At 38.3% G+C, this 27,692-nt stretch overlaps 1 protein-coding gene across 2 annotated transcripts in view; it reads left to right on the plus strand.

Annotated features, from left to right (window-relative positions):
- The window catches only part of LOC117913849 (beta-galactosidase 9), a 153,201-nt gene that overhangs the window by 104,422 nt on the left and 21,087 nt on the right, over nucleotides 1-27,692 (plus strand). For both annotated transcript variants that reach the window (XM_034828923.1, XM_034828924.1), the window contains 3 exons: nucleotides 3,140-3,334; nucleotides 6,122-6,354; nucleotides 24,111-24,226. In XM_034828923.1, the coding sequence (XP_034684814.1) occupies nucleotides 3,140-3,334; nucleotides 6,122-6,354; nucleotides 24,111-24,226 (544 nt within the window). The remainder of the gene's footprint in view (nucleotides 1-3,139; nucleotides 3,335-6,121; nucleotides 6,355-24,110; nucleotides 24,227-27,692) is intronic.

Consider the following 27,692-nt stretch of genomic DNA (forward strand, 5'->3'; position numbering starts at 1 on the left):
TTTGTTAGTTATTATTATTATTATTATTATTATTTTATTTTATTTATTTATTTATTTTTTTTATTGGTGTTGTTGGCACCCTTTGTATACTCTCTTTATGTACTTTGGGCACTTTTTGGCTCCTCTTTTTAATACACATTTACTGTTTACCTATAAAAAAAAAGGGTGTTATTGAATCTTGGGAAAAGGAGGTTGAAAAACTTTTCTTAACTTCCAAACCATGGGAGCTTCACTCATATGACCTTTAGAGAAAAAAAAAAGACAGAGGTAGAGTTTACAGGAAAATAAGACGCACAACACAGAGTAACCAAAGCCTTGTAGAGTTCCTCTTCCTTTTATAAAAAAAGTTCTTTCTCTTAATTTCCTAATTAAGCTACTAGTGGGATCTTTATAATCTTGGCTCTAGTTAGCGATTGCATTGTAAGATGAGGAAATTACAATGAAACATAACTTGCAAAAGAATTGTGACTATCCCTGTCCACCAAACAATATCCATGTGAAATTGGATGAAAATTAAGCTTATGGTGAACCCAATGTACATTTACATCTTATAATCTTTAACATTTAACCATCTTTTAATTTCTAATTGCATTTAATGAGCAATTTACAAAAATGCCCATCTAGGTACTAGCAATTAAGCCATGATTAACTTGAGAGGATATTTTACTCTCTTTTACAAGAGAGTGGATTCCATCTCAAGAATAAGCTTTCACAGGCACTCAACACTAGCTGTTTAAGATGTCAAGGTGTTCATTTCATGGACCCCACTCTTTGATAAATCATAGAAACTAATGGAAAGAATTTAACCTTGCTACTTTCTCAAGATTTAGAGCTTATTGCGCATTTACCAATTACAAGAATCACATTAATGCTGAGTGATTATAATAATGTTTTTTTTATGATCCATTCAATGCATTCATATACAGTATGTGCTAATTCAAAATCATTCTAATGTTTGAGATACACCATCCTGTCATTTAGAAATTTATATATTGCAATCTTTCAAATAAAATGCCTAGTGTTATCACTCATAATGAACAAATTACAATTACAAGGATTGTGATTTATCTCTTGTCACATATGTAGATCTCAGCCAATGTAACTTAGGGATACAATTCAGCACATGATTAAAAAACATGTCTGCAGTGCAAAATTTGCAAAACAAACAAATAAATCTTATTTATCACTGCAGAAAATATCAAACTCATGTTTTAAAGGCATCCATCCCTACATTAAGATCCTCCAAACTTTGCGTTTGCCTTTCCCCTAGGGTTTATTTCTTGGTTGGGCTATTATTGTTGAGAGCTATGTGCTTGATTTCTTTATTTTCTTTTTGATAAAAGCAACAAGAAAACTATCTTGAAGTGAGAAAATTACAAAGATGGATGGAAGATCCTTGCTATTTTCATCTTGTACATCAATTTGTATCATGGAGGTGTCATCCTTCTTGTAAATTACATGTTTGGTATATCTTACCACTCTTGTTTCTTATTAAAAAGAAAAATAATTAAAGTACATATGCACAAACAGGTTGAGGAAAAACTTAATTTTTATTAGTACAAAAAAATGTGATACATAATATATAGACTTTACAAATGTATAGGACTAGGATTTGTTATGATAGTTATCCTAATTTGAATAGGGAACTAATTTAGAATAGGAAATAACTATCCCTGATTTGTAGGCCTACCAACCAAGACTTATCACAAATAATTCTCCTGGAAAAATAGCTCCTAAAACAATCAAGCATTTTTGCACTCCTCCTCAAGCTGGTTTGAAGATATCAATTAAACCTAGCTTGTTAGTTAAAGGCTCAAATGCTAATTCGGTGGTCCTTTGGTGAAAGTGTCACTCAACTGCTTCTTTGTTTAAATGTAAGGCATTGAAATTAGTCCTCCTTTAGCTTTTCCTTTCTGAAGTGTCAATCAATCTCTACATGTTTGTCATGTCTGGTTGTATTGAATTATGACCTATGTTTTTATTGCTGCCTTGTTGTCATAGTATAGTCTTATAGGAGCCCCTGTTTGTATCTTCTTTTCTTCCAGGAATTTTTTTAGTCAAAGAAGTTTACACATCTCGTGTGCCACATCTCTGAACTCAACTTCTGCCCTACTTCTAGTGACAACTGTTTGCTTCTTACTTCTCCAAGTTACAAGGTTTCCATCCAATAAATGTGCAAAAACCTGAGGTTGTCTCCTGTTATTGACGGAACCTACCCTGTCAGCATCCATCAAGGCTTCTATTACTAACTATTCACTTATTTTGAATAGCAATCCTTTCCTTGGTGTCCTCTTTCTTGACTTAGTGCATGCATATATTGGCCACAACATTAATTGTAAAATTTATATGTAGTCTACTGTATTCCAAATAGACTGACTGGCCAACTAACCTTTGGTAACATTCTTTATCAAATGCTTTTCCTTTCTTGGATGGCCCAATTTTGTGATTGACATCAGTGAGAACATCACCAGGTTTGCATCCTAGCATGCCCACTTCTTTTAGCAAATCAAGTGTGTACTTTCTTTGTGAGATTGCAATATCCTTGCTAGACTGAGCCACCTCCATACCTAGAAAATATCTCACAGGACTAAGATCCTTTATTTCAAATTCCTTAGTGACTACTTTCTTGAGTTCTTTGATTTTCACTTCATTATCTCCAGTCAAGATAATGTCATCCACATATACAATATGTATATCTCCACATGTGGGTATGGGACCGCATGTGAGAGAGGATATTGAAGAGCATGATATATATTGTAAACCCAAATTTTGTAAGTTTAAACTTTTAGAAAAATTGGTAGTTCAGCAGTTACAATAGTTATCTTAATCTCAATAGGAAACTAATTTAAAATAGTAGATAATCATCCCTGATTTGTAGGCCAATGATACTTATCATTTTAATTCTGCCAGAAAAATAGCTCCTAAGATGGTCAAACATTTGTACAATCTATAAACCTAAATAGTTCTGAAGTGCGTTTACAAGAAATTGTTTTCTTTTGTATTGAGCACTTTGTCTTTTGCTTGTCAGTTAATAATACTTTTTTGCTTTCAAATCTTGGTCTTTCTTGGTTTTTTTTGGTCCTGTTTTTGCATGGCTTCTACTCTTTGTATTTAAAATTGTTTGTATTACTTCTTTCAGGCACATGTGTACCGTGTAAAGGAAAGCTTGTACTCAACTCAGTCTGGAAATGGAAGCAGCTGCTCAGCATTCCTTGCAAATATTGATGAACATAAAACAGCTTCTGTGACATTCCTGGGTCAAGTATATAAATTACCACCATGGTCAGTGAGTATATTACCTGACTGCAGGACCACGGTTTTCAACACCGCCAAGGTTAGATTCCAGCCGTGACATGTAGGACTCTTGTTTTGAGAACTGACTAGTGTATCAGGCACTTGCTGACTTGAAGCATGTCTACATGTGACTTATGCCTATTTGAACACTTAAAATGAATCAATCTTTACTTGTTTTTAATGTTTAATGAATGAATTTTTATTTTTGGGGCTCATGGCAAAGTTTTACCCTTCTTCCTTATTTGATAATTTATGACCTCTTCGAAATGTTTGTGGTTTGTAACATGTTTAGAGTATCTTTTGATAGGAAACAAACATTTTGTTACCTAAAAGAGATATCATACAAGGAGGATTGGTTATCCATCAAACAGAAGGAGAAGAAAACTATAAAACAAAGAACAATAAAGAGCTCCCAATTCAAGTACATTCTACAATCACTTTGAAGAAAGAAATCTCCTGTAAAAACTTTTAAAGAGGCTCCACTTTTTGCAATTCATTACATTGTTGGGTGATCTAGGATTCCAGTCTATGTATTTTGAGTGGTGGATTTCAATGTTGATTTCTAAGCTCTTAGAAACATCATTTGGGAGTTCTCAAAAAATAAAATAACTAGGTTTCCAATTTATAAAAGCACTAGGTCATTACATCCTACCCTCTTTAAAAGAAATTTTGTCCTCAAAATTTAAACAAAGTTAATATGAGGAAACAAAAGTTTATGGAACTTAAAGGTGCATGTTGGATTCCAAGTCCCAAGTAGCCTACTCCCCTCCATGTTGCTGCCATACTATCTTAACCAACCAAGGGAATAGTCCTATATACCACTTAATCAGTTTTCTGGAGAATTTCAAAATGACCAGTATGCCTTAGGACCATTTTGGTTTTAGTTAGCTTTCAAATAAATCAGGTTCCAACTTGATTCAATAGAAGATGAAATTTCTATGAATTTTCTAAGCTACAAAATACAAGTTTAGGCAGCCCTGCAGGGAATGTTTGGTTGTTGATGGACCATTTGGAACTGATTTTCTAACTCCTGCTCTTGATGGAAATGGTTATCTATATCTTATTGTTTTTTTTTTATAAATAAAGAGATTATATTAAAAAACCACCAAATCAGTGGCTTAAATTACAAGACAGAAAAACACCCCTCACACCCTAGCAGAACTCCAAGGCCCGAGGAGCAGCCCTACCCACACCCCTAACGGGTTGCCACCCAACCAACAAAATCAACTAAGGTCGAGGGACCATCTTTTATAGACAACTTCATCTCCGACCAAAAAAAAAAAACAAAAGAAGACTTAAGCCTTTGAATTGACAGCTCTTCTTCCTCAAAAGCAACTTTGCTCCTTGCCTTAAAGATGTTTAATTTTAGTTTTTGGAATGATATCGTCACTAAAATTCCAAGCCCGAATGAATTTTAAAAATTCACATGGCAGGAGCTATTCAAATTTGGCTGGAGATATTCCAGCAACTGGTTGATTGATGTTTCGACTTTTATGTATTAAAACCTTGTGATAATACCGATAAACTAATTTCCCTTAGTGCTAAAGTAGATATCACTTCCTCACAATCAGGTCCCAAATCAGTTTACCTTCTGTGGGTTGAGGTACACATTTTTTGGCCAAAGGTTGTCAGCTGTGACACTGGTGACCAACTATGGTGTGTTTTCTTCACATGAATTAGTTGGGTGAATCATGAGTTGAATCTTGACTTTAGGTCAGCCCATGGTTTTGAATTTTGAGGCATGACATACATTTCCAAGATTAGGGGATGGACAGGGTGGTCTCCTTAATCAAATTCAAAAGGCAGTCACAATGAGGAACATGGAGTATAGGATGATTTGAAGCTACACAAAGGAGATGGGGTTTTCTGTTAAATCTTTTTATCAGTCCCTGGATTCAATTAGGGGGAGAATTTCCAGCTAAGATGATTTGGGGACCTGCAGCTTCTTTTTTAATTTCCTACTTTTAGAAAGATAGAATGAGTTTAATGTTGCTAAAGCTTTACAGATTCCCTGGCATGCTGCTTGGCACCATGGATCCTGTTCCTTTGATTGTCCCATAAACTTTAGATTGTACTAGCATAACATTAAATCACACATCATTTATCTCAATATGCACAACTAAATGCTTATTCAAGTATAGCTAATAAGACAACTTGAGTAACGGTTTAACTTTTTACAACAAGATTTCTGGGGTTTGCTTATGTCGTGTCTTTTACTATCACTTACACCATTCACAACCAGATTTTTCATCCTGCTGTACGATTTTGTCTCCTTTAACATGATGTAATATATGATGAAAATTCTTTTTCTTGCTAAACATGTTTGTTTTGAGTACATATTCTTCGAGCATCTGTGATCTTACAAGTAGAGAAGAAAAACATGAAGACTGTTATTGATGTTATAAATACTTGGCCTTGCAAAACAAGAATATGTGGATTTTGGCTTTGTTGTAATTTTCATAGTAATTGCTCCAAACTGTATTTCCAACTTATGCTTCTAAGCACACAATTTGGTTAAAACCAATGAATTTAGCTGATCTGTATAACTGGATCTTTGCAGTCCGACACTTCTGGGAAAGTTCAATTGTGCCCATCTGTTATTCGTTTTCCTTGAAAACTCACCAATAATGTTAGTTCAAAATACCAGATGTTCATTGTTTTGTATCTAGATGAAGATGATACAGGAGTTGTAAGGCCCATATTGTTTGAGCATATTATCAAATGGTTGTTGTTTTATTTCTTTGGACTAAGCATACACAAGTGACATTTGTTTTTTAATTTTCTTAATATGAGGCAAATTTCTTCTTCCTTTACATGTTTTGTACAGGTTGGGGCACAGACTTCCATCAAAACTGTAGAGTTTGATTTGCCGCTTTTCCGAAACATTTCTGTAACTCAACCCTTAATGGTTCAGAATAAAATTTCCTATGTACCAAAAACCTGGATGACTCTGAAGGAGCCAATAAGTGTTTGGAGTGAGAACAATTTCACCATCCAAGGTGTATTGGAGCATTTAAATGTGACAAAGGACCATTCCGATTACCTATGGCGCATCACCAGGTACATCATTACCTGTGTTTCAAAGCTGGCTACTGTAAGGATTGGCTTCCTTAAATAGAATGATACTCCAAACTGTGTTTCATAATTTTCAAATTTTATTTTTGTTTATAACATTATTCAACCAATTAGTTTCAAGTTAGTTGGTGTTATAATCACAAATTTCTGATGGAAAATGAGATTTATATCTTTGCTCACTGACTTCACTCTTGACTTGTGATCCCCTTCCCTTCTACCCTTGTATCTTGCCATTTACATCTTGTTTCTTATTTTCTTTTACTTCTTGAATTCTTTGTCATTCTTGTTTGGTAGATATTATAGAATTTCTTATCAAGCTTCCCCTACTAGATGAAAATAAATACTGAGCTATCAAGAAATAGAATGATTCCTAGAATGCAATGCTCTTTTTGGCCACCTTCTTTTAGACAACATTCTTTCTTTCCTTGGGTGACAACCTTGATACTGTGCATGGCTAGGGTTTGAACTTTTACTAGTATTGGTTGTTGATTCATGGTTTTATAAGTACATTTAGAAGCTTATTCATTATTTTCCATTACTTTCTTTACTGGCTAAATTTAATGTTGTATTGTTATGTGGAGCCTAAGGGTATGTTGAATATTTTCCTTTAGTTTACATTAACCCTAATTAGTTAAGGGTTTGTATGGATAGTTACTCACCCAAAGGCTATTGCCTTGCATTACACTCTCTTTTTACCTCAAAGTTGACATAGAACACCTTGTCCTAAGAAAGTAGTCTAGTCAAGTCAACTAGTATTAGAATAATATTTAAATTACATAGGAAATTTGAGACTTGTAGTACTTGGCTACTTGGGGTAGTTATTTACGTGAGATTTCATTTCTAAGTGTTGGAAGTTGTGAAGACAATAAAGGGTTATTGGGATAAATAGAAGGGATAGATGATGAAGAGAGACCATTTGCCTTTCATTCTAAATTTTCAAGTCAATGGAAATCTCTTCTTGAGAGTTTTTGTGGTGGATTCCAAGATTTATTGGGTTAGACGTGTTCTATCCTTTTACTCTTTTGCTTTGTGTTGTGTCGAGGGTGTATGGAATGGTATGCCCTTTCAACCTACCTCAAGCTTGAGATTATGGCTGCCCTCAAATCCTTTATGAAAAGACCACAAAGTGCTCATAACAATTTCTTAAAAAAACTCACTAGAAATTTTGATTTTAGATTTATTACACTTTTATTGAACCCATTAGGGTGAAATTTAATGATTTGAACTAGTAATTTTTGGGTTTATGATATAATTTACTGTGGAAAAGAATGATTTTATTCATTGTATTTCTAAAAAATTATGCAATATTTTTAGTGTAGAACAATCCTAAAAATTCTACAAAGTTAGGTAACTAAATTACATAAAGAAAGTTGACTAATTCCTATAAATCCTATACCCTACAAATTAGGCAATATATTTCAAAAATCAAGGAATTATATAACCATAGATTATATAATCCTAAAAATTAGGGAATTAATTTCTTGGTATTTTCAAACTCATCTTGAAAATTAGGGAGTTAATTCCTTGGTATCTTCAATCAGATTAATCAACACTCCCCTTCAAGTTGATTAGTAGATATTATCCATTCCCAACTTGTTAGTTATTTTTTGAAATGAGTGGCTCGGTCGACCCCTTCTTAGGATATCAGTAAGTTGCCCATCTACTGAAACATAAGTAGTACAGATTCATCCATTATCAGTAACTTAAACATATTTTTCACAATCACGTTGAATTGGATTATGAGCAATATTAATTGTTGATTTATTATTAGAGTGCAGCTTGATAGTCCCCTTCCACTTCACTTTTAAATCGCCTAGAATTATTTTTTGCCAAAGTAGTTCACAAATTCCTTGTGTTGTGGCTTTGAACTCTACTTTGGCACTGGACCTGACAACTACATTTTGTTTCTTACTTCTCCATGTCACCAAATTTCTTCTAAGAGCAGTATAATATATAGAGGTTGATCTACAGTGTACTACCAATCTAGCCTAGTCTGTATCCGTGTAGGCTTCTAAACTTAACTCTTCATTTTCTTGAAGAGGATTCCCTTTCCTAAGGTGGATTTTAGGTACCTTAGAATTTTGTGTGTGGCATGTAAGTGAGCCTTTTTAGGGGAGTGCATGAATTGGCTTACTGCACTCTATGTGTAGGCTATATCAGGTCTTATGTGAGATAGAAAGATGAGTCTTCCAACTAATCTCTAATAACTTCCTTTGTGTATAATTGGATATTCTAATACTTCTCTAGGCTTATGATTTTGTTCAATAGGCGTGTTAACAGGTTTATATCCAAGTATCTTGGTTTCTTTGACAAGATCAAGGATATACTTTTGTTGATAACTAAAAATACCATTTCTAGAATGAACCACTTCAACTCCTAAGAGAAATCTTTTATCTTAAATTCTTTGGCCAACCATTTCTTAATTCTTCAACATTATCCCTATCCACATTTATATCATTCACAAAAACAATTAAGGTTGTGATTTTACCAATTGTTGATTGTTTGGTAAAGAAAGTATGTTGGCTTTGTTAGAACTTATAGTTGCTCATAGCTTTACCAAATTTTCCAAACCATGCTCTAAGAGATTGTTTTAGGTTATATAATGTCTTTCATAATTTACATACTTCATTAGCCTTGAATCCTTCACTGATAGAGGTGCTTCCATGTAGACTCTTCTTCTAGGTCACAATGTAAGAAGATGTTCTTAATGTCAAATTGCTGCAAAGATTAACCAAAATTAGTTGCCAAGTATAGGTTTCTTAATAGTCCACTTCATATGTCTAAGTGTAGCCTTTAGCTACAATAAACATCCACTTACACCCCATTGGTTTCTTAGCTTTAGGTAATTCAACAATCTCCCATGGCTTTTTTTTTTTTTTCAAGAATACTCATCTCCTTAGCTCCTATAGGAGTAGATTAGGACGAATTTGGAAGATTGGGTAAGCTCAAGTCTATCTCATCTCAATTTAATGATAGGGACTCCCTCTAAAGGTTAGGATTAGTGAAGGATTGGTTTTTAGTAAAAGTGATATCCATAGAAATGAAAATTTTCTTGGAAGTAGGTTGATAACATTTATATGCCTTCTTTTTTGGTGAAGTGAATAACCATCGAAGACACATTAAGAGCTTGAGGTTTCAAGCTTGATGTTCGAAGGTAACCAGTTGGTTAAGTAAGCAATAGTTAATACTACTTCTTTCCAATAGATGATTCAGGCACAATTTTCTCATGTAACAAGGCACAAGTTACCTTTAGAAGGTGATGATTTTATTATTATTTTTATTTTCTATGACTCCATTTTGTTGTAGAGTATTTGTACATGATGACTCATATTTTAATCCTTTTCTATCTAGGTAAGAAAAGAGGGATTAGTTAAAGTTTTCTTTCTCGTTACACTAAACTAGGTACTAATCATCTTGTGAAACGTAGAAAAAACAAAACTAACATCATATTTGGTTTTCAAAAGGTATAACCAAGTGACATAAAAACAATTATCAATAAAAGAAACAAACCAACTAGCTCTAGTTATATTTGGAAGCCAAGAGGGTCCTAAACATCAATATGAATTAATGTAAAGGGATAAGATGATTATTATTGCTTTAAGGAAAAGGAACTTGATGATGTTTGATCAAGTGACAAACTTCACAATGAAAGTTATCAACATCCAAATTCTGAAATAGTAAAGGAAACATAGTTTTTAATAAGGAAAAGGATAGATGCTATAAACGTAAATAATGTAGCCAAATTTGGACTCTATTTGATGAAAAGCTTGAACGAAAAGATACTAGATATGTGACCACTACCATTGTCACTCCCAACATCAAGATTAGAGTCACTTTTGTTCCCTAAAAAACACAAGGGAATGGGAAAAATATTACTTTGTAGTTTAGATCTTTGGTAACTTGATGAATTGATAGGAGATTATGGAGAGTTAGGAACGTCTAGTAGATAGCTTAGGGAAAGAGATGGGGTAAGGGTAAGTGACCGAGCTTGCTTTACCCTTTTAGGAACGTGTGCACAAGTTAAGATCATACTAGATAGTTTTGGATATTAAGTCTGAATGAGGGATGAGGGTTTTGATAATCATTGGTATTTGGTTGGTTGTAGAATGCACTGTTCGAGGTTGGATTTTTTGGGGTTTTTGACATAGTGAATAGTGAAATACATATATATAAATGATGAAGAAAGCCATTGAGATGGAAAAAAAAAATGATGAGGGAAATGAAGGCTACTTAAGGCAATGAATAGAAGCAATGAAGGTCATTGGAAATCGGTGGTAATGAAGACTAGAAAATTTTGAAGAGAACTTAGGAACCTTGGACACGCTCTGATACCATGTGGAAAAGAATGATTTTACTCATTGCATTTATGACAAAGTGATATAATATTTATAATGTACAATCCTACAAAATTAGGAAACTAAATTATAGAAAGAAAGTTAACTAATTCATAATAATCCTCTACCCTATAAATTAGGAAAAATAATACAGGAAATGTACAACTATAAAATCTTGAAAATCAAAGAATTATATAAATATACAATTGCAAAATTGGGGAATTAATTTCTTAGCATTTTCAGTTAAATCTCAGAAGCTAGGGAGTTAATTCCTTTTTTTTTTATAGGAAACAATAAAGAAATATATTGATAGAATTAAGAAGTACAAAAGAAGGATGAGGAATTCTCCCACAAAAGAAAACTAAACAACAAGAATACAAATCAATAAGCTAAATGGTAATTACAAAAAGCAAACTCTCTTTGCTAGATCACCCCATTGGAGCTACACACTACTAGCCAATCTAGTTGCAACACATTAAGGGGAATGCCCTTAAAAACCATGGAGCAAAAAGCCCAAAAAGAAGCAAGGAAGTGAATGGAATCCCATAGATTCTCTGAATTCCTAACTTTATCCTCAAATATCCTAGCATTTCTTTCCCGCCACACAACCCAAATTAAAGCAATACACGCAGTTTGCCACAAAACTATGCCTCTCTTGGATTTTCCAAAACCCTTATAATTGATGGTTATCATGTCAGAAATGCTTCTCGTGGGGACCCAATCCATCTTAGCTATCTGAAATAATTTGTGTCACTACCCTATCGTCAAAGAACGGTGTAAGAAAAGATGATCTATTGATTCTTCATACTTCATACACAACTTACAAATGTCAAGACTAAGAGCTTTGTAGGGTCTTCTCAATTGTAGCAAGTCATTATTATTTACCTTTTTGTGTGTCACTAACCAAACAAAGGACTTGACCTTAAAAGAGACTTGAGAATTCCAAACAAAATTAGTAGGGAAAATTGGAGATAAATCAGAAAAGTGGGACAAGGCTAGAAAAAAAAAGATTTGACTGCAAATAACCCTAAAGAAGGTAAAGACCAGAATCTCGCGTCTGAAACCGATGCGGATAAGTGCAAACGATCAAACGAATGCATGAGGCTTTCTAATTCTTCTATCTCATAATCGAAAAGGTTACGATGGAAATTAAAGTTCCAAAAGAAGGGACGAGTAGATCCGAGAATTGAACATATGAGAATATTTTTAATTGTGACTACTCTAAATAGTCTTGGATATTGGAATCCCAAAGGTTGGTCCCCCCACCACAAGTCTTCCCAAAAGCAAATTCTTTCCCCATCTCCTACCACAAACTGAGTATGCTTGGAAAAATCCTGAAAGACTTGTGCGATAGCCTTCCAAGGACAACGATGTGACCATTTAACTATAGTGTTGGCATCCCAACCATTAGAATGTGTCCCATAAATGCTTAGAATGACCTAATGCCACAAAGCTGAACTCTCCTTAGGATACCTCCACAACCATTTCCTTAAAAGAACAAGATTCCTTAGAGAAATCTTCCCAAACCCCAATCCCCCTTTTCCCTTCGGTTTCCACGCTACATGCCAACTAATAAGATGATATTTTTTACATTCCCCAGCCCCTGACCAAAGGAAATCCCTTGCAATCTCTCAATTTTTGCAGCCACTGTAGCGGGAATCTTGAACAAAAATAGAAAGTAGCTAGGAATGTGGGATAGGCATGAGTGGATAAGAGTTATCCTACCTCTAAAAGATAAATAAGATTTTTTCCACCCATCTAATCTCCGTGAGAGTCTCTCAATCACTAGATCCCAAAAGCCACAAGCCTTTGAATTCCCTACCAAAGGAAGACCCAAGTAGAGTATAGGTCAATCAGAAACCTTGCAATCAAGCATCTAAGCCAACTTAGAGAGATGATCCTGATCAAGGTTGATGCCAAAAAGATTACTGTTGTCAAGATTGACCTTATGCCCAGAAATTCGCCCAAACACTAACAAAATAAACTTAAGAGTTTGCAATTCTTCCACACATGAGCTAGAAAAGAAGATGGTGTCATCTGCGAATTGCAGATGAGACACCCTTGTTCTATTCCTACCTACACCAAAGCCCTCCAATATACTTCTCTTCTCTGCTCTCAACACATCAACGACGATAGTAAATAGAAAAGGGGATACAGGATCACCTTGTCTTAATCCTCTAGTTGCCTTGGCCCACCCTTTAGCATTTCCATTCATTAAAATTGCAAAAGAGACCGAGGACAAACAGCCTCTCATCCAGGTCCTCCATCTAGGGCTAAACCCCTTTCTATCCAACACATGATCCAAAAAATCCCAATCCACATGGTCATAAGCCTTTTCAAAGTCAATTTTGAAGACGACTCCTTCCTCCCTTGACCATCTTTTCTCATCCACTATCTCATTAGCGATTAGAATTGCATCCAAGATTTGTCTCCCTTGAACAAAAGCACCTTGAGTAGAATGGATAGTTTCATGTAGTACACTTCTTAATCGCCTTAATAAGACTTTGGCTATTATCTTGTAAAGACAAGTGATCAAGCTAATAAGTCTAAAGTCTGAAATTTTTTTTGTCTAGCTTTTTTTGGGCACAAGAACTATGAAGGTGGCATTGGTGCTTTGATTAATTACCCCGCTTCTGTGAAACTCTGCGAACACCCTCACTAAGGCCTCCTTGATCACATCCCAACAATCTTGAAGCACTGCAATGGTAAATCCATTAGGCCCCAACGCCTTATCCCCATCTAACTGAAAAATGGCTTTAGAAATCTCTTCTTCACTAAAAGGGGAGTCCAACCTAGAAGCACTCTCCGCTAAGATAGGGGACCAATCTAAGCCTTCTACTCTCCAAGACTCTCCAGGAGGACTCGAGTAGAGCTTTTCATAAAAAAGTAAGATCTCCTCCGTGATGCTATCAATATTATTCAATACTAAACCTCTTTCATTCTCCAAAATCTTGATGAATTTCCTATTTCGTCTGCCATTAGCCACATTGTGAAACAACTTTGAATTGCAATCCCCTTCTTTTACCCATTTCACCCAAGCTTTTTGTCTCCAATGTACCTCGTACCTCAATATTAATTCCTCCAACTCCCCTTTTCTCAAAGCTCTTTGTGCTGAAAGTTTAGAAGAAAGAACCCCCTCTTTCTCAACAGCATCAATGTTAGCAATATCACTAAGTATGCTTTTTTTCCTTTCCTTTAGCACTCCAAAAGATTCCTTATTCCATTCTTTCAATTTGGACTTAACAAATTGTAACTTCCTCATAAACTTATGACCTTCCCAACCAAGTCCCTAAAAACCTCTCCACCAACTTCTAAAGCAATCTTTGAAACTAGGATGTTGTAACCACATATTCTCAAACCTAAAAGGAGTTGGTCCCCACTTGAATGGATTGGTGTCCAAAACAATCGGCCAATGATCCGATGTCCATCTAGGAAGAACTTCTTTGAGACTTTGAGGAAAGAATTGCTCCCACTCATTTGTGAAAAGAAACCGGTCCAATCTCTTACACACAGGTGAATCTTGCATGTTTGACCAAGTGAATGGGGCGTTCCGTAGAGGGGGGTCAATTAATTCACAATCTCTTATAAATCCATCAAAGTCCCTCATGCTAGAAGTTAAACTAGAGTCTCCCAAATTTATTGAAATTCTCCTTATAACATTAAAATCACCGCCCACATACCAGAAAGGAAAGGAAATGCCAAAAAGGTCTAAAAGCTCCACCCAAAAATCCTTCCTAAGTAAGGAATTGTTTGGGCCATAAACTGAGGACAGCCAAAGGGGTCTACATCCATCCAACAAAAACTTGATTGAGACAGAAAAGGAACCTATTACCACCTCCTCACTTTATAGTTTCTTTGAGTCCCAAATAATCAAAATCCCTCCTGAGGCCCCATAAGCCGGAAGAGAAGCCCACTCTTTATTCGTAACCGACCAAACACTACCAACAAACCTCCTGTCACACACCTTCCTTTTTGTTTCCTGAAACATTACAACATCCGAATTCTTAAGACACAAAAAATCTTTAACCACCCTTCGTTTTTTCCTAGATCCCAAACCCCTAGTATTCCAATTGATGATCTTCATGATAAAACCCCTCTAATTCTAAACCTCCAAACCAATTCCTAAAAGTCTCAAATACTTGTGGAGATTCTGTTCTTCCGCCTAGAATACACCTTAATATCCAAATAACTTAAGACCACACGAACTCTAGCCATTTTGCTAGGAGAAAGACCTTTTATTTGGAACCCACCCAAAGATGAAAACTCAGCTTCAACCGGGCAATCTGTAACAAGGTTAGGGGCCTTAATAGGCAAGCTGGGCAAGGTCTTAATGGAGTTAATACCCTCAGACATTTGGTTCAGACAAGCTAACTGGGACTCCACAACATCGAGGTTAGGATTGCCAACAAAATCTTGACATAGAGCACCATTGTCATTTTTTTGGAAAACATTTCAGATACTACTCAAGATTTCGTAGGAGACAGAGACAGAATTACTAAGCTGGGAAGAGCGGGATCAGAAGAAATCAGAGGTGGATGTGCCAAGCCATAGGAGGGGGGGAAAATTGAAAAAGATGACTGAGAAAGTGGAGAAGAAGAAACCTCATTGTTTTCCATTACCATCAATCCACAAGTCCCCACAGAGGTTAGCCCTTTTTCTCTAGTTACTGGACTAGAAGGAAAAACCAAGACTAAAGATCCACGATGAGCAGAACCCCCAAATCCCTCAAAGTTTGCTCAGTCTACACCGTTAGACAATTTGCACAGTTTCGCCTTCCCCTTTGATTGAATAGAAGCCTTAAGATAAGACCTTTGTTGATTATCCGCATCACCTCTTGTCGACAAAACCCCTTCCCCTGAACAACTTCTTCGGAACCCTAACGGACAACTAAAAGTGAGAGGACTTGAGCTGAACCTTCGCACCATCTGTGTTCCCTCTTCAAAAGCAATGTCCTTTGGTGGAGCAACAAAAGCTGAATATGGAAACTCTTGCGTTCGAGGCTCGCTTCGTCTTCGAACCCCTTGTCGGCATCCAGAAGTTGGAGGATTAAGACTAATCCACAGCTTCTTTGAACCAAACTTTGTCGTGGAACCCCTCATTTGTGAAGAAGAGTCCTCGGAGACTGAGTTCCTCTTTCCCTTTACAGAGGAATCTTCTCTACGTAAAGAGCGCTTCCCAGAGATGGCTAAATTCCACCCAGTTCTTTGCCCAAAGTCATCATCGGGCCTTTTAATTTAAAACCCCTCTCCCAGCCCAAATTTGCTTTCACCAATGGCTTGGGTTTTTGAGAAGAATGGACCCTTCCCTCTTTTATTGAACTTGAGTGGGCCTTATCCCTTCCGACCCATACTTCACCAAACAGCTTTGGCCCAAAGGACCCAATTCTCTTTGTATTTGAGTTCAAATTACCCGGAGAGGATGATTGGAAATAGCTATTCCCCACATCCACACTTCTCTTGCCATGTGCCCTCTCAGAGGCCTCCTCAGCCTTTTGACTTTCTACTCCAACTTTCAATCTGTCAACTACCCCCATTATAAGACCAACCTTTAGCCATTGGATTAGCCTTCTCAACCAGCCTTCTGCCACCTGTCCATAGGTGAGACTCATAATCCCCCTAAGTTGACTCACCCATTTCTCTGACCTGCCTTTCGTCTTCAACTCCAACCACAACAACTGATATTGTAAAAACCCATCCCCCATCTAACACCGCAATCAATGTAGGGAGAACTGAACGTTCTTTCACTAAAATTCTCACTCTTGCCTTACAAAGATCATACAGTTTCAACGTTCGCCAATCGATCTCTATCACCGTCCCCCATTGCTCCACAATTTTCTTCAAATGTTCTTTTGACCATAAATGAAAGGGCAAACCCCGTAATTCAATCCATCCTCCTCTAAACTTCCCCACAACTTCTGAGTTTTCCCTTGGCGACCACCTTCTCAAATGGGTTGTATACCCTCTCTTAATCTTGAGAAACCTTAACTCCTGAAGAGAGAAGACTTCCTCAAGAGTTTCTACAAAAAATAAACCTTTTCCGACAGAAAAATGGACGATAGTCACCATGCCTTTTTGCCCTAAGAATTTCGCTAGAGCACAACCAACCTCAGCCCAATTAACAAAAGAAGCAGGACATTCACAAACCACAGCTCTCGCCTATCTCCCAATTGGAACAAGGCCTCCTCTCCTTGGTTCTTCCTCTTTGACTACATTCACAAAGGACCGACATGTTTGTAATTTATGTTTTCAACCCTGCACTGCCTTTTCTTTTCACCTATATTCGAGGAAGGGACCACCAGCATTGAAGAAATAGCATTTTTTAGTTGTTCTCATCCCTTGCCTTGCTCACCCTCAGGGATTACTAGGAAAGTTGACTTTCTATTGGAGGCAAACTCCAAAAGCCTTATAAACCTACCATGGTTGTTGAAGCAAACCTCCATTAAATGAACTCTAGACTTTCGTCTGTATTTTCTGTTGAAACCCATGTAACTCTTCAGCTCAATAGCCTTCGCCAAATGTTCGATCAACCAGTCAGCCTCTTCCTTCTCAAAGCCTAAGGCAAAAACAGAGCCTTTACTATGCTCTGTAAGCAAGCACCAAATACCTTCGGACTCACCTTCAAACCTAACCAGGAAGGTCTTCTTCTCCACAGAGAACTTCAGCGTCCTCACCATGATGTGACAGTTGGAAAATAAATTTTTATTAATCCTCTTTGCATCAATTTATGCTTATATGAGAAAAGTATTAGGGAGTTAATTCCTTGGTATCTTCAATCAGATGAGTCAACATCTACCTCCTTAGATTGAAATATGGTAACAAACATTTCAAATTTGATAAAATAATATTGCTTTATGAATACTACATTTTATTTAGAAAGGTTTGAAAATATGGTAAGGACATTGAAGGTCTTTGTGGAGAGGAAGACCTTCTTGGTTAGGTTGGAAGGCGAGCACGGAGGAAACTGGTGCTCGATTACAGAGCATAGAGGCTCTGCTTTTGTCTTAGGTTTTGAAAAGGATGCACTGGGGTGGATGATAGAACATTTGATGAAAGCCATCGAAATGAAGATCATTTGGGGTTCAACAGAAAGTTCAGGGGAAAATTATTTGTCCATTTGATGGAAGTTGACTTCAACAACCACGGAAGGTTCATTAGGATCTCGGAGTTCACTACCAACAGAAGATCTTCTTTTCTGGTATTCTTGAGGGCGAGAAGGGCAGAGGATGGGAGAATCTTAAAAGCGCGTTGTCTTCAATGCTGGTGGTCCCCCCTTCGAATGCAGTTGAAAAAGGAAGACAATACAAAGGGGAAAGGTTTATCCACAATCACGTGGGTCCTCTACACAGGTCCTTCGCAAATGTAGTCAATGATGAAGGACCCAGAGGAAGTGGTTTGGTTCCTATTGAGAGGTGGGCGTGAGCCGTGGTGTGTGAACGCAATGTTGATAGTGTTAAATGGGTTGAGGTTAGCCGAGCGGTGGCAAGAAGCTTAGGGAAGAAAAGAGTAGCAACGATTGTACCCATCTTAGGCGGAAAATGAGTATTTTTTGTTGAAACAATAGAGGAAGCTCTCTTTCTCCAGAATTTGAGGAATATTAGGTTTGAGGGAAGGAATACAGTCTAGTTGAGAAGGTGGTCGCCGAAGGAAAATTCGAAAATAGAGGGGAAGTTTAGAGGAGGCTGGATCGAATTACAAAGGGTGTCATTTCATCTATGGTTTGAGGTACACCTGAAGAAAATTGTGGAGCAGTGGGGGACAGTGACTGAAATAGATTGGCGAACGTTGAAATTGTTCGATCTTAGCAAGGTGACGGTAAGAATTGCAATGAAGGATAGGTCAGTTCTTTCAGCTTTGATCAAGGTGACAGACGGGGGTTAGGTGTTTACAATTTCAGTCATAGTGGTTGGAGTTGAAGACGTTCAGAGAGGCAGCGTAATGGGTGAGTCGACTCGGGAGGCTTTTGCATCTCACTCGGGGACAGGTGGAGGAAGGCGGGGGGAGAGAATCAGATCAACGGTTGGGGGAAGATGTCGTGTTAGGGAAGATGGCAGAATGAGGAAGTGAGGAGAAAAGGGTATGGCTATTGTTTTTCCAGTGGGGAAACGTGGTAAGAGTGGTCAGGATGTGGGGATCAATTGGTTCCTACCACCATCGATGCCCAGTTTGAATTAAAAAAAAATGGACAATGGGCCAGTTGGGACTGAAGAGGCGGGAGGAGTTAGGGCCGGTGGGGATGAGGTCTCCGCTGATGAGGGTTGTCGGGCCTATGAGAGGAAGGCCTAGTCTTTGTCTAAGCCTGGTCCATTAATTGCAAAAGTGGGCTGCAACATAAAAGGCCCATCGGGGTTGGGCCTAAGCTTAGGAGGAAAGAAGCCAAATGAGACGGAGGTTACGTTACGAAGGAAAGAAGATTCTTCTACAGAGGGAAAGGGGAAAGCAACATCTGTACTTCTTGAGGTTCAATCGAGTAGTTCCGCGAAGAAGGAAGTGAAGTTTGGTTCAAAGAAGCTATGGACTACCCTGTTTCCTCCAAGCTCTGATCGCCAACAAGGTCTTCGGTGTTGCAATGAGCCTCTTTTGCATGGGAAGAATCCGACAGACAGCGAAGATTTTCCAAAGGAAGAGGCTTTCAAGGCCGAATCTTAGGCGGAACAAGGATCTAGTGCGAGTCCTCTCACTTCTCGTCGATCACTAAGGTTTTGTAAGAGATGCTTGGGGGAAGGGGCTTCGTCGTCAAAAGACAAAGTGGCTTTGAGCAAACTTTCCTTTGACGAAGACAAAGAAGGATTTTTGGGCCGAGTGGGGTCCGATCTTCGTGGCTCAACAGTCACGGTTTTGCCCTCTATGCCAGAAATCAAAGGTAAAGGGCTTAGCTTTATGGGGAATTATGGTTTGTTGGTAGCGGAAAATTTGGAGGTAATCTCGTCTTCACCTACTCAGTCACCCCCGTCTTCTCCATCCCCTTCTTGTGGTTTGGCTTCTTCTTTTCTGAGTCCTTTTGTTCCCATTCTTCCCAATTCAGCCTTTCACTCTCAGTTTCCTATGGAAAATCGAGTAACCTTTGAATTTTTTTCCAAAAAAGACGATGTTGGTACTGTAGGTCAAATTTCTGTTGGCATCCATAATCTTGTAGTGGAGGAGATCCAACCTGCTTATCCATACCAACTGACCGAGAGTGTTAACCCAATTTTTTCTAAACCATTTTGCCTAATAAGGTCTCCAACTTGGTTACAGTTAGCAAGGGTGTTACTGCGAGCTCCCCATCGGGTGAGTTCAAAATAGAAGGCCCGTCCCCTAAGAAAATGGCTAAAGCGCGTGAGGTTTTAAAGTCTCTGGATATTAAGGTATATTCCAGGAGGAAAAACAGATGCTCCACAAGTTTGTGAGACTTGTTGGAAATGGTTTGGAGGATTAGGGTCTGTGAGTTTTTTCCATGAAGATAATTAGTTGGAATACCAGGGGTTTGGGTTCAAGGAAAAAGCGAAGGGTGGTTAAAGATTTTCTGAGGTCGGAAAAGCCAGATGTTGTGATGATGCAGGAAACAAAAAAGGCGAAGTGTGATAGAAGGTTTGTGGGTAGTGTTTGGACAATCAGAAATAAGGAATGGACACCCCTTCCGGCATACGGGGCTTCGGGAGGGATTTTGATTATTTAGGACTCTAAAAAACTGCGCAGTGAGGAGGTGGTAATAGGTTCCTTTTCGATCTCAGTCAAGTTTGCATTGAATGGATGCGGAACGTTATGGTTATCCACAGTTTATGGCCTAAACAGCACAACACTTAATAAGGATTTTTGGGTGGAGCTTTCAGACATTTTTGGACTTTCTTTCCCGTTTTGGTGTGTGTGTGGCGATTTCAATATCATAAGGAGAAGTTCAGAAAAATTGGGAGGTTCTAGTTTAACCCTAAGCATGAAGAACTTTGATGATTTTATAAGAGAATGTGAATTGATAAATTCACCTTTACGGAGCGCACCATTCACTTGGTCAAACATGCAAGAGTCTCTTGTATGTAAGAGATTAGATCGATTTCTTTACTCAAATGAGTGGGAACAATTATTTCCTCAAAGCCTTCAAGAAGTTCTTCCTAGATGGACATCGGATCATTGGCCGATTGTCTTGGAAATCAATCCGTTCAAGTGGGGCCCAACACCTTTTAGGTTTGAGAATTTTTGGTTGCAACATCCTAGTTTCAAGGAGAGCTTTAGAAGTTGGTGGAGAGATTTTCAAGGAATTGAGTGGGAAGGTCACAAGTTCATGAGGAAATTACAATTTGTTAAGGCCAAATTGAAATAGTGGAATAAGGCTTCTTTTGGAAAGCTAAACGAAAGGAAAAAGAGTATTCTGATCGAATTAGCTAACTTTGATACCATGAGCAAGAAGGGAGTCTCACCTCTGAACTTTTAGTTTAGAGAGCTTTAAGAAAATGGGAGTTAGAGGAATTGATTTTGAGGGAAGAAACTCATTAGAGACAAAAAGCTAGGGTGAAATGGGTTAAGGAAAGGGATTGTAATTCAAAGTTTTTTCATAAAGTGGCTAATGGCAGGCAAAATAGGAAATATATCAAGGTTTTGGAGAATGAAAAAGGCCTAGTGTTGAATAATTCAGAGAGCATCAAAGAGGAAATCGTAAGGTATTTTGAAAAGCTCTACTCGAGCCCTTCTGGAGAGTCTTGGAGAGTTGAAGACTTAGATTGGTCCCCTATATCTGGAGAGAGTGTGTCTAGGTTGGACTCCCTTTTTACTGAAGAAGAGATTTCTAAGGCCATTTGTCAGTTGGATAATTATAAGGCACCGGGGCCTGATGGCTTTACCATTGCAGTGTTTCAAGATTGTTGGGATGTGATCAAAGAGGATTTAGTGAGAGTGTTTGCAGAGTTTCACAGGAGCGGGATTATCAATCAAAGCACTAATGCTTCCTTCATAGTTCTGTTACCCAAAAAAACATGTCAAAGAAAATCTCAGACTATAGACCTATTAGCTTGATCACTAGTCTTTACAAGATAATAGCCAAAGTGCTATCAGGGCATCTAAGAGGGGTACTTCACGAAACTATCCATTCTACTCAAGGCGTTTTTGTTCAAGGGAAATAAATTTTGGATGCAGTTCTCATAGCCAATGAGATAGTGGATGAGAAAATACGATTAGGGGAGGAAGGAGTTGTCTTCAAAATTGACTTTGAAAAGGCTTACGACCATGTGAGTTGGGATTTTTTGGATCATGTGTTGGAGAAGAAGGGGTTTAGTCTTAGATGGAGGAAATAGATGAGAGGTTGTTTGTCCACGGTATCATTTGTAGTCCTAATGAATGGAAACGCTAAAGGGCGGGTCAAGGCATATAGAGGTTTAAGACAAGGAGACCCTTTATCCTCTTTTTTATTCACTTTAGTCGCAGATGTACTGAGCAGGATGTTATTAAGAACAGAGAAAATAAATGCCTTTGAGGGTTTCAGGGTGAGTAGGAACAGAACAAGGGTGTCCCATTTGCAATTTGCAGATGATACCATTTTCTTTTCTAGCACTCGAGAGGAGGATATGTTGACCCTCAAGAGTGTTTTGCTAGTGTTTGGGCATATTTCTGGGCTGAAGGTTAACCTTGACAAAAGTAATATTTATGGCATTAATCTTGAACAGAATCATATTTCTAGGTTGGCTGAAATGCTTGATTGCAAGGTTTCTAGTTGGCCTATACTCTACTTGGGTCTTCCTTTGGGAGGGAATCCCAAGACTCGTGACTTTTGGAATCCAGTGATTGAGAGGATCTCGAGAAGATTAGATGGGTGGAAAAAGGCGTATTTATCTTTTGGAGGCAGGATAACTCTCATTCAATCTTGCCTCACCCATATGCTTTGTTACTTTCTCTCCTTGTTTAAGATTCCCGCCTCAGTGGCAGCAAAAATTGAAAGATTACAAAGAGATTTTTTATGGTCAGGGGTTGGGGAAGGCAAAATAGATCATCTTGTTAGTTGGGATGTAGTGTGTAATTCGAAGGCAAAAGGGGGATTGGGATTTGGGAAGATTTCTATAAGGAATTTCGCTTTCTTAGGGAAATGGTTGTGGAGATACCCTAGGGAGGGTTCAACTCTGTGGCATCAGGTTATTTTAAGCATTTATGAATCACACTCCAATGGTTGGGATGCCAACACTATAGTCAGATGGTCACATTGTTGTCCTTGGAAGGCTATTGCACAAGTCTCCTAAGAGTTTTCCAAGTTTACTCGATTTGTGGTAGGAGATGGGAAAAGAATTCGGTTCTGGAAAGACTTGTGGTGGGGGGACCAACCTTTGGGAGTCCAATATCCAAGACTATTTAGAGTAGTCACGAATAAAAGTATTCTTATTTCTTCAATTCTCGGCTATACTCGCCCCTTCTCTTGGAACTTTAACTTTCGTCGTAACCTTTCCAATTCCGAGATAGAAGATTTAGGAGGCCTCATGCGGTCTTTTGATCATCTACATTTATCACATTCGGTTTCAGATAAGAGATCCTGATCTTTATCTCCTTCAGGACTTTTTACAATCAAATCTTTCTTTCTTGCCTTATCCCAATTTTCTGGTTTTCTTCCAGTTTTCCCTAATAAGTTCGTTTGGAATTTTCAAGTCCCTTTCAAAGTCAAGTCCTTTGTCTGGTTAGTGGCACACAAGAAGATAAATACTAATGACTTGCTACGGTCAAGAAGACCCTACAAAGCACTTAGTCCTGATATTTGCAAGTTGTGCATGAAACATGGAGAATCAGTAGATCATCTTTTTCTCCATTGCTCTTTGACGTTGGGGTTATGGCACAGATTATTTCAGTTAGCCAAGACGGATTGGGTCCTCCCGAGGAGCATCTCTGACATGTTGTCTACCAATTTTAACAGTTTTGGATTTTCTAAGAGAGAGATTGTTTTATGGCAAACTGCGTGCATCGCTTTAATTTGGGTAGTGTGGCGGGAAAAAAATGCAAGGATTTTTTAGGATAAAGCAAGGAATTCAGAGAACCTTTGGGATTCTATTCATTTCCTTGCTTCTCTTTGGGCTTTTTGTTCCAAGGTTTTGTTTTTACTTTGTATTTTCTTGTATTTGATTCCTTGTAGTTTTGTTTTTCTTTGGTGGGAGGATTCCTCATCCTTATCTTGTACTTCCTTTTTATCAATATATCTCTTCGTCGTTTCCTATCAAAAAAAAAAAAAAAATGAATACCACATTTTAAATATCAATGCTATTTGCATTTCCTATTCTTAGGATTGTTGGATTATGAACTTGTATTTGACTATGATTGTCTTAAATTGTCAAGCATATGTTAGTGAAATTTTTGTTCTTTAATCATATCACTGAACACTCTTTCTTGGGGCAACTCAAAATTCAAAATAATGTGCTAATATCCATTCAATGCTCATGAATGTCCATTATTTGAAAATTGAATGCAGAATAAATGTTTCTGCTGAAGACATCTCATTTTGGGAGGAAAACCAAGTTATCCCAACACTTTCAATTGATAGCATGCGTGACATCTTGCACATTTTTGTTAATGGCCAGCTTATAGGTATTTGGTCTCTCTCTCTCTCTCTCTCTCTCTCTCTCTCTGTCTTGTTTCAAGTTTGTGGGTATGGGTATGGGTATGATCCTGATCAAGCACTACTTATGATACTTTTCTTTTTGCTTAACTCAAATCCAATCCTAACATGATGATGTAGAATGTATGTGATGATGTAGAATGTATGTTGTGATGCAGAAAAAGGCAGTGATGTTAACTACTGATGTCAATGTCAATGTCAAAACAAATGAAAAATGATGGAAATTGGAAGTAATAGATAAAAGTGCAATGAAATTTTAAGAAATTTTGATGGAGAAACAAACGTATAGTTGCTGACTATATTGGACAGCATTTCCTATCTTCAAATAAATTTGTGCATTCACACCATAAATCCTCTTACTTGTGTGCATAAGCTTGTACGCATTTTTAATTGCATCATAAGGAGTAGCCGAGGCATCACACTGGAAGTCTCAACGGCGCATCTTCAATAAGACAGACAATTCCCTTTAAGCTGGATGAGACAGGGGAAACCATCTCCTGTCCAAGCAACTCATTTTTCCATTTGTTCTTTGTTGAAATTTGGCATTCAAAGTTAGGGTTTTTAATTTAGGAAAGTATTTTAGGAATAAAAAAGGAGAGATCATTTAGGATGATTCAGTTTCCTAATTTTAGGAGAGAATCAAGCTAGATTGATTTTTTCTTATTCAGTCATTTGTGTATATATATGTGTATGGTGTGTACCTAAAGTATCAATAAAAGGAATTCAGAAATTCTTCATGGTATCAGAGCCAGTTTTCTGAAACCCTAATCCCTTCTGGCCACCTCTTATTCAGGCCATCATTCATTCCGGCCAAATCTCTCTGGCCATCTCTCAATCCAACCATCTCTCATTCCGGTCATCAGTCCCTGTTCTCAGAGTCAAGGGAGAAAACGCTTTCTGGCCGGTCGAATCGTCGTCAGAAAAACATTCACCGCCGGTGACTTTTCTGGCGACGGTTTTTTTCACACCGCAAGGAGCGTCTGGAGGAGATCTACAACTTTTCCCAAAACACCGGAGCCAGAAAACCATGCACGTGCCGCCCACGCGCGTTTTTCCGACCGGCGACTGCATCTCACGCGCCGGCGCGTGAGGGCGCGTGAGCCACTTTCCGGCGACGCGCTTCCTACTCCAAGCTCGCCTGACGCCGACCAGCCACCCTACGTACCTGTTTCTGCCATCCAAGCCTTGCACGTGCCTCTTTTGGAGTCTTTTTGCCTCCGCGAGCCCTCCGATCAGCTTTTCCGACGTCCTCCGGCTATTTTTCCTCAACTCCAATCCCTGCACGTGCCTTGGGAAGTGTTCTTCTACCTTTCCGGTCCATGACGAAATACGGAATGGCATCATCACAAGTATCCAGCGTCACATCACCAGAATTAGGAGGCAGATCTGAAATTCCAAACCTTGGTGGCAGTGATTCCTCTCCTATTCTCATCACAGGACACAAATTAAATGGCCATAACTACTTACAGTGGTCACAATCTGTGTTGCTGTTCATTTGCGGTAAAGGAAAGGATGAGTACCTCACTGGAGAAGCAGTCATGCCAGAAACTACAAAACCGGGTTTCAGGAAGTGGAAGATTGAAAACAGCATGATCATGTCATGGCTTATCAATTCCATGAACAATGACATAGGTGAAAATTTCTTGCTGTTTAGGACTGCAAAGGACATATGGGATGCAGCCAAAGAAACTTACTCAAGTTCTGAAAATATTTCAGAACTTTTTCAGGTTGAATCAGCCCTACATGACTTCCGCCAAGGAGAGCAGACAGTTACTCAGTATTACAACACACTCACAAGGTATTGGCAGCACCTTGACTTATTCGAGACTCACTCATGGAAATGTCCTGATGATGCAGCAACATACAGGAAAATTGTGGAACAAAAAAGACTGTTCAAGTTTTTCCTAGGACTAAACAGGGAATTGGATGATGTTAGAGGCCGAATCATGGGCATTAAACCCCTGCCAAGTCTCAGGGAGGCTTTTTCAGAGGTTAGGCGTGAAGAAAGTAGAAAGAAAGTGATGATGGGATCCAAAGAGCAACCTGCCCCAACATTGGATGCCTCTGCCCTTGCGACTCGGTCATTTAATAGTAGTGGTGGAGATCGTCAGAAACGGGATAGGCCTTGGTGTGATTATTGTAAGAAACCAGGCCATTATAAGGAGACTTGCTGGAAGCTTCATGGCAAACCGGCTGATTGGAAACCAAAGCCACGGTCTGACAGAGATGGCAGAGCACACGTGGCTGCCAACTCTGAGAGCACATCTGTTCCCGAGCCGAGTCCATTCAACAAAGAGCAGATGGAGATGCTACAGAAACTATTAAGCCAAGTTGGCAGTGGCAGTACTACCGGTGTAGCCTTCACTGCTAATCGAGGAGGAATGAAGTCGTGGATAGTGGACACAGGTGCTTCTGATCACATGACAGGAGATGCTACCATTCTTCAAAATTACAAGCCAAGTAATGATCATTCATCCGTCCATATTGCTGATGGTTCAAAGTCAAAAATTGCCGGGACAGGTTCTATAAAACTTACTAAAGACTTATATCTTGACTCTGTTCTCCATGTTCCAAACTTGGATTGTAATCTTTTGTCCATTAGCAAATTGGCCCGTGATCTCCAATGTGTTACTAAATTTTATCCAAACTTGTGTGTTTTTCAGGACTTGAAATCAAGGAAGATGATTGGCAGTGCTGAACTGTGTTCCGGGCTCTACCTCCTCTCATGTGGCCAATTCTCAAACCAAGTCTCTCAAGCAAGTTGCGTACAGTCTCAGAGTATGTTAGAGTCTTTCAATTCTGTGTCAAATTCTAAGGTCAATAAAGATAGTGAGATTATAATGTTACACTATCGCCTTGGTCATCCTAGCTTTGTTTACCTTGCAAAATTGTTTCCCAAATTATTTATCAATAAAAATCCAGCATCTTATCACTGTGAAATTTGTCAGTTTGCAAAGCATACTCGAACAGTCTATCCTCAAATCCCATACAAACCTTCGACTGTTTTCTCTCTAGTACATAGTGATGTGTGGGGTCCCTCCCGGATAAAAAATATTTCTGGCACTCGATGGTTTGTGACATTCGTTGATGATCATACACGGGTAACATGGGTTTTCCTTATGAAAGAAAAGTCAGAGGTCGGGCACATTTTTCAAACCTTCCATCTTATGGTTCAAAATCAATTCAATTCCAAAATTCAAGTCCTCAAGTCAGATAATGCAAAGGAATACTTTACTAGTAGTCTCAGTACTTATCTTCAAAATCAGGGCATTATCCACATAAGTTCTTGCGTTGACACCCCACAACAAAATGGGGTGGCTGAACGCAAGAATAGACATCTCTTGGAGGTTGCCCGGTGCCTTATGTTTTCCTCTAATGTTCCAAACTATTTCTGGGGGGAAGCTATTCTCACAACTACTTATTTGATTAACCGTA

The sequence above is a fragment of the Vitis riparia genome, chromosome 5 (assembly GCF_004353265.1).
Source record: "Vitis riparia cultivar Riparia Gloire de Montpellier isolate 1030 chromosome 5, EGFV_Vit.rip_1.0, whole genome shotgun sequence".
Lineage (NCBI taxonomy): Eukaryota > Viridiplantae > Streptophyta > Magnoliopsida > Vitales > Vitaceae > Vitis > Vitis riparia.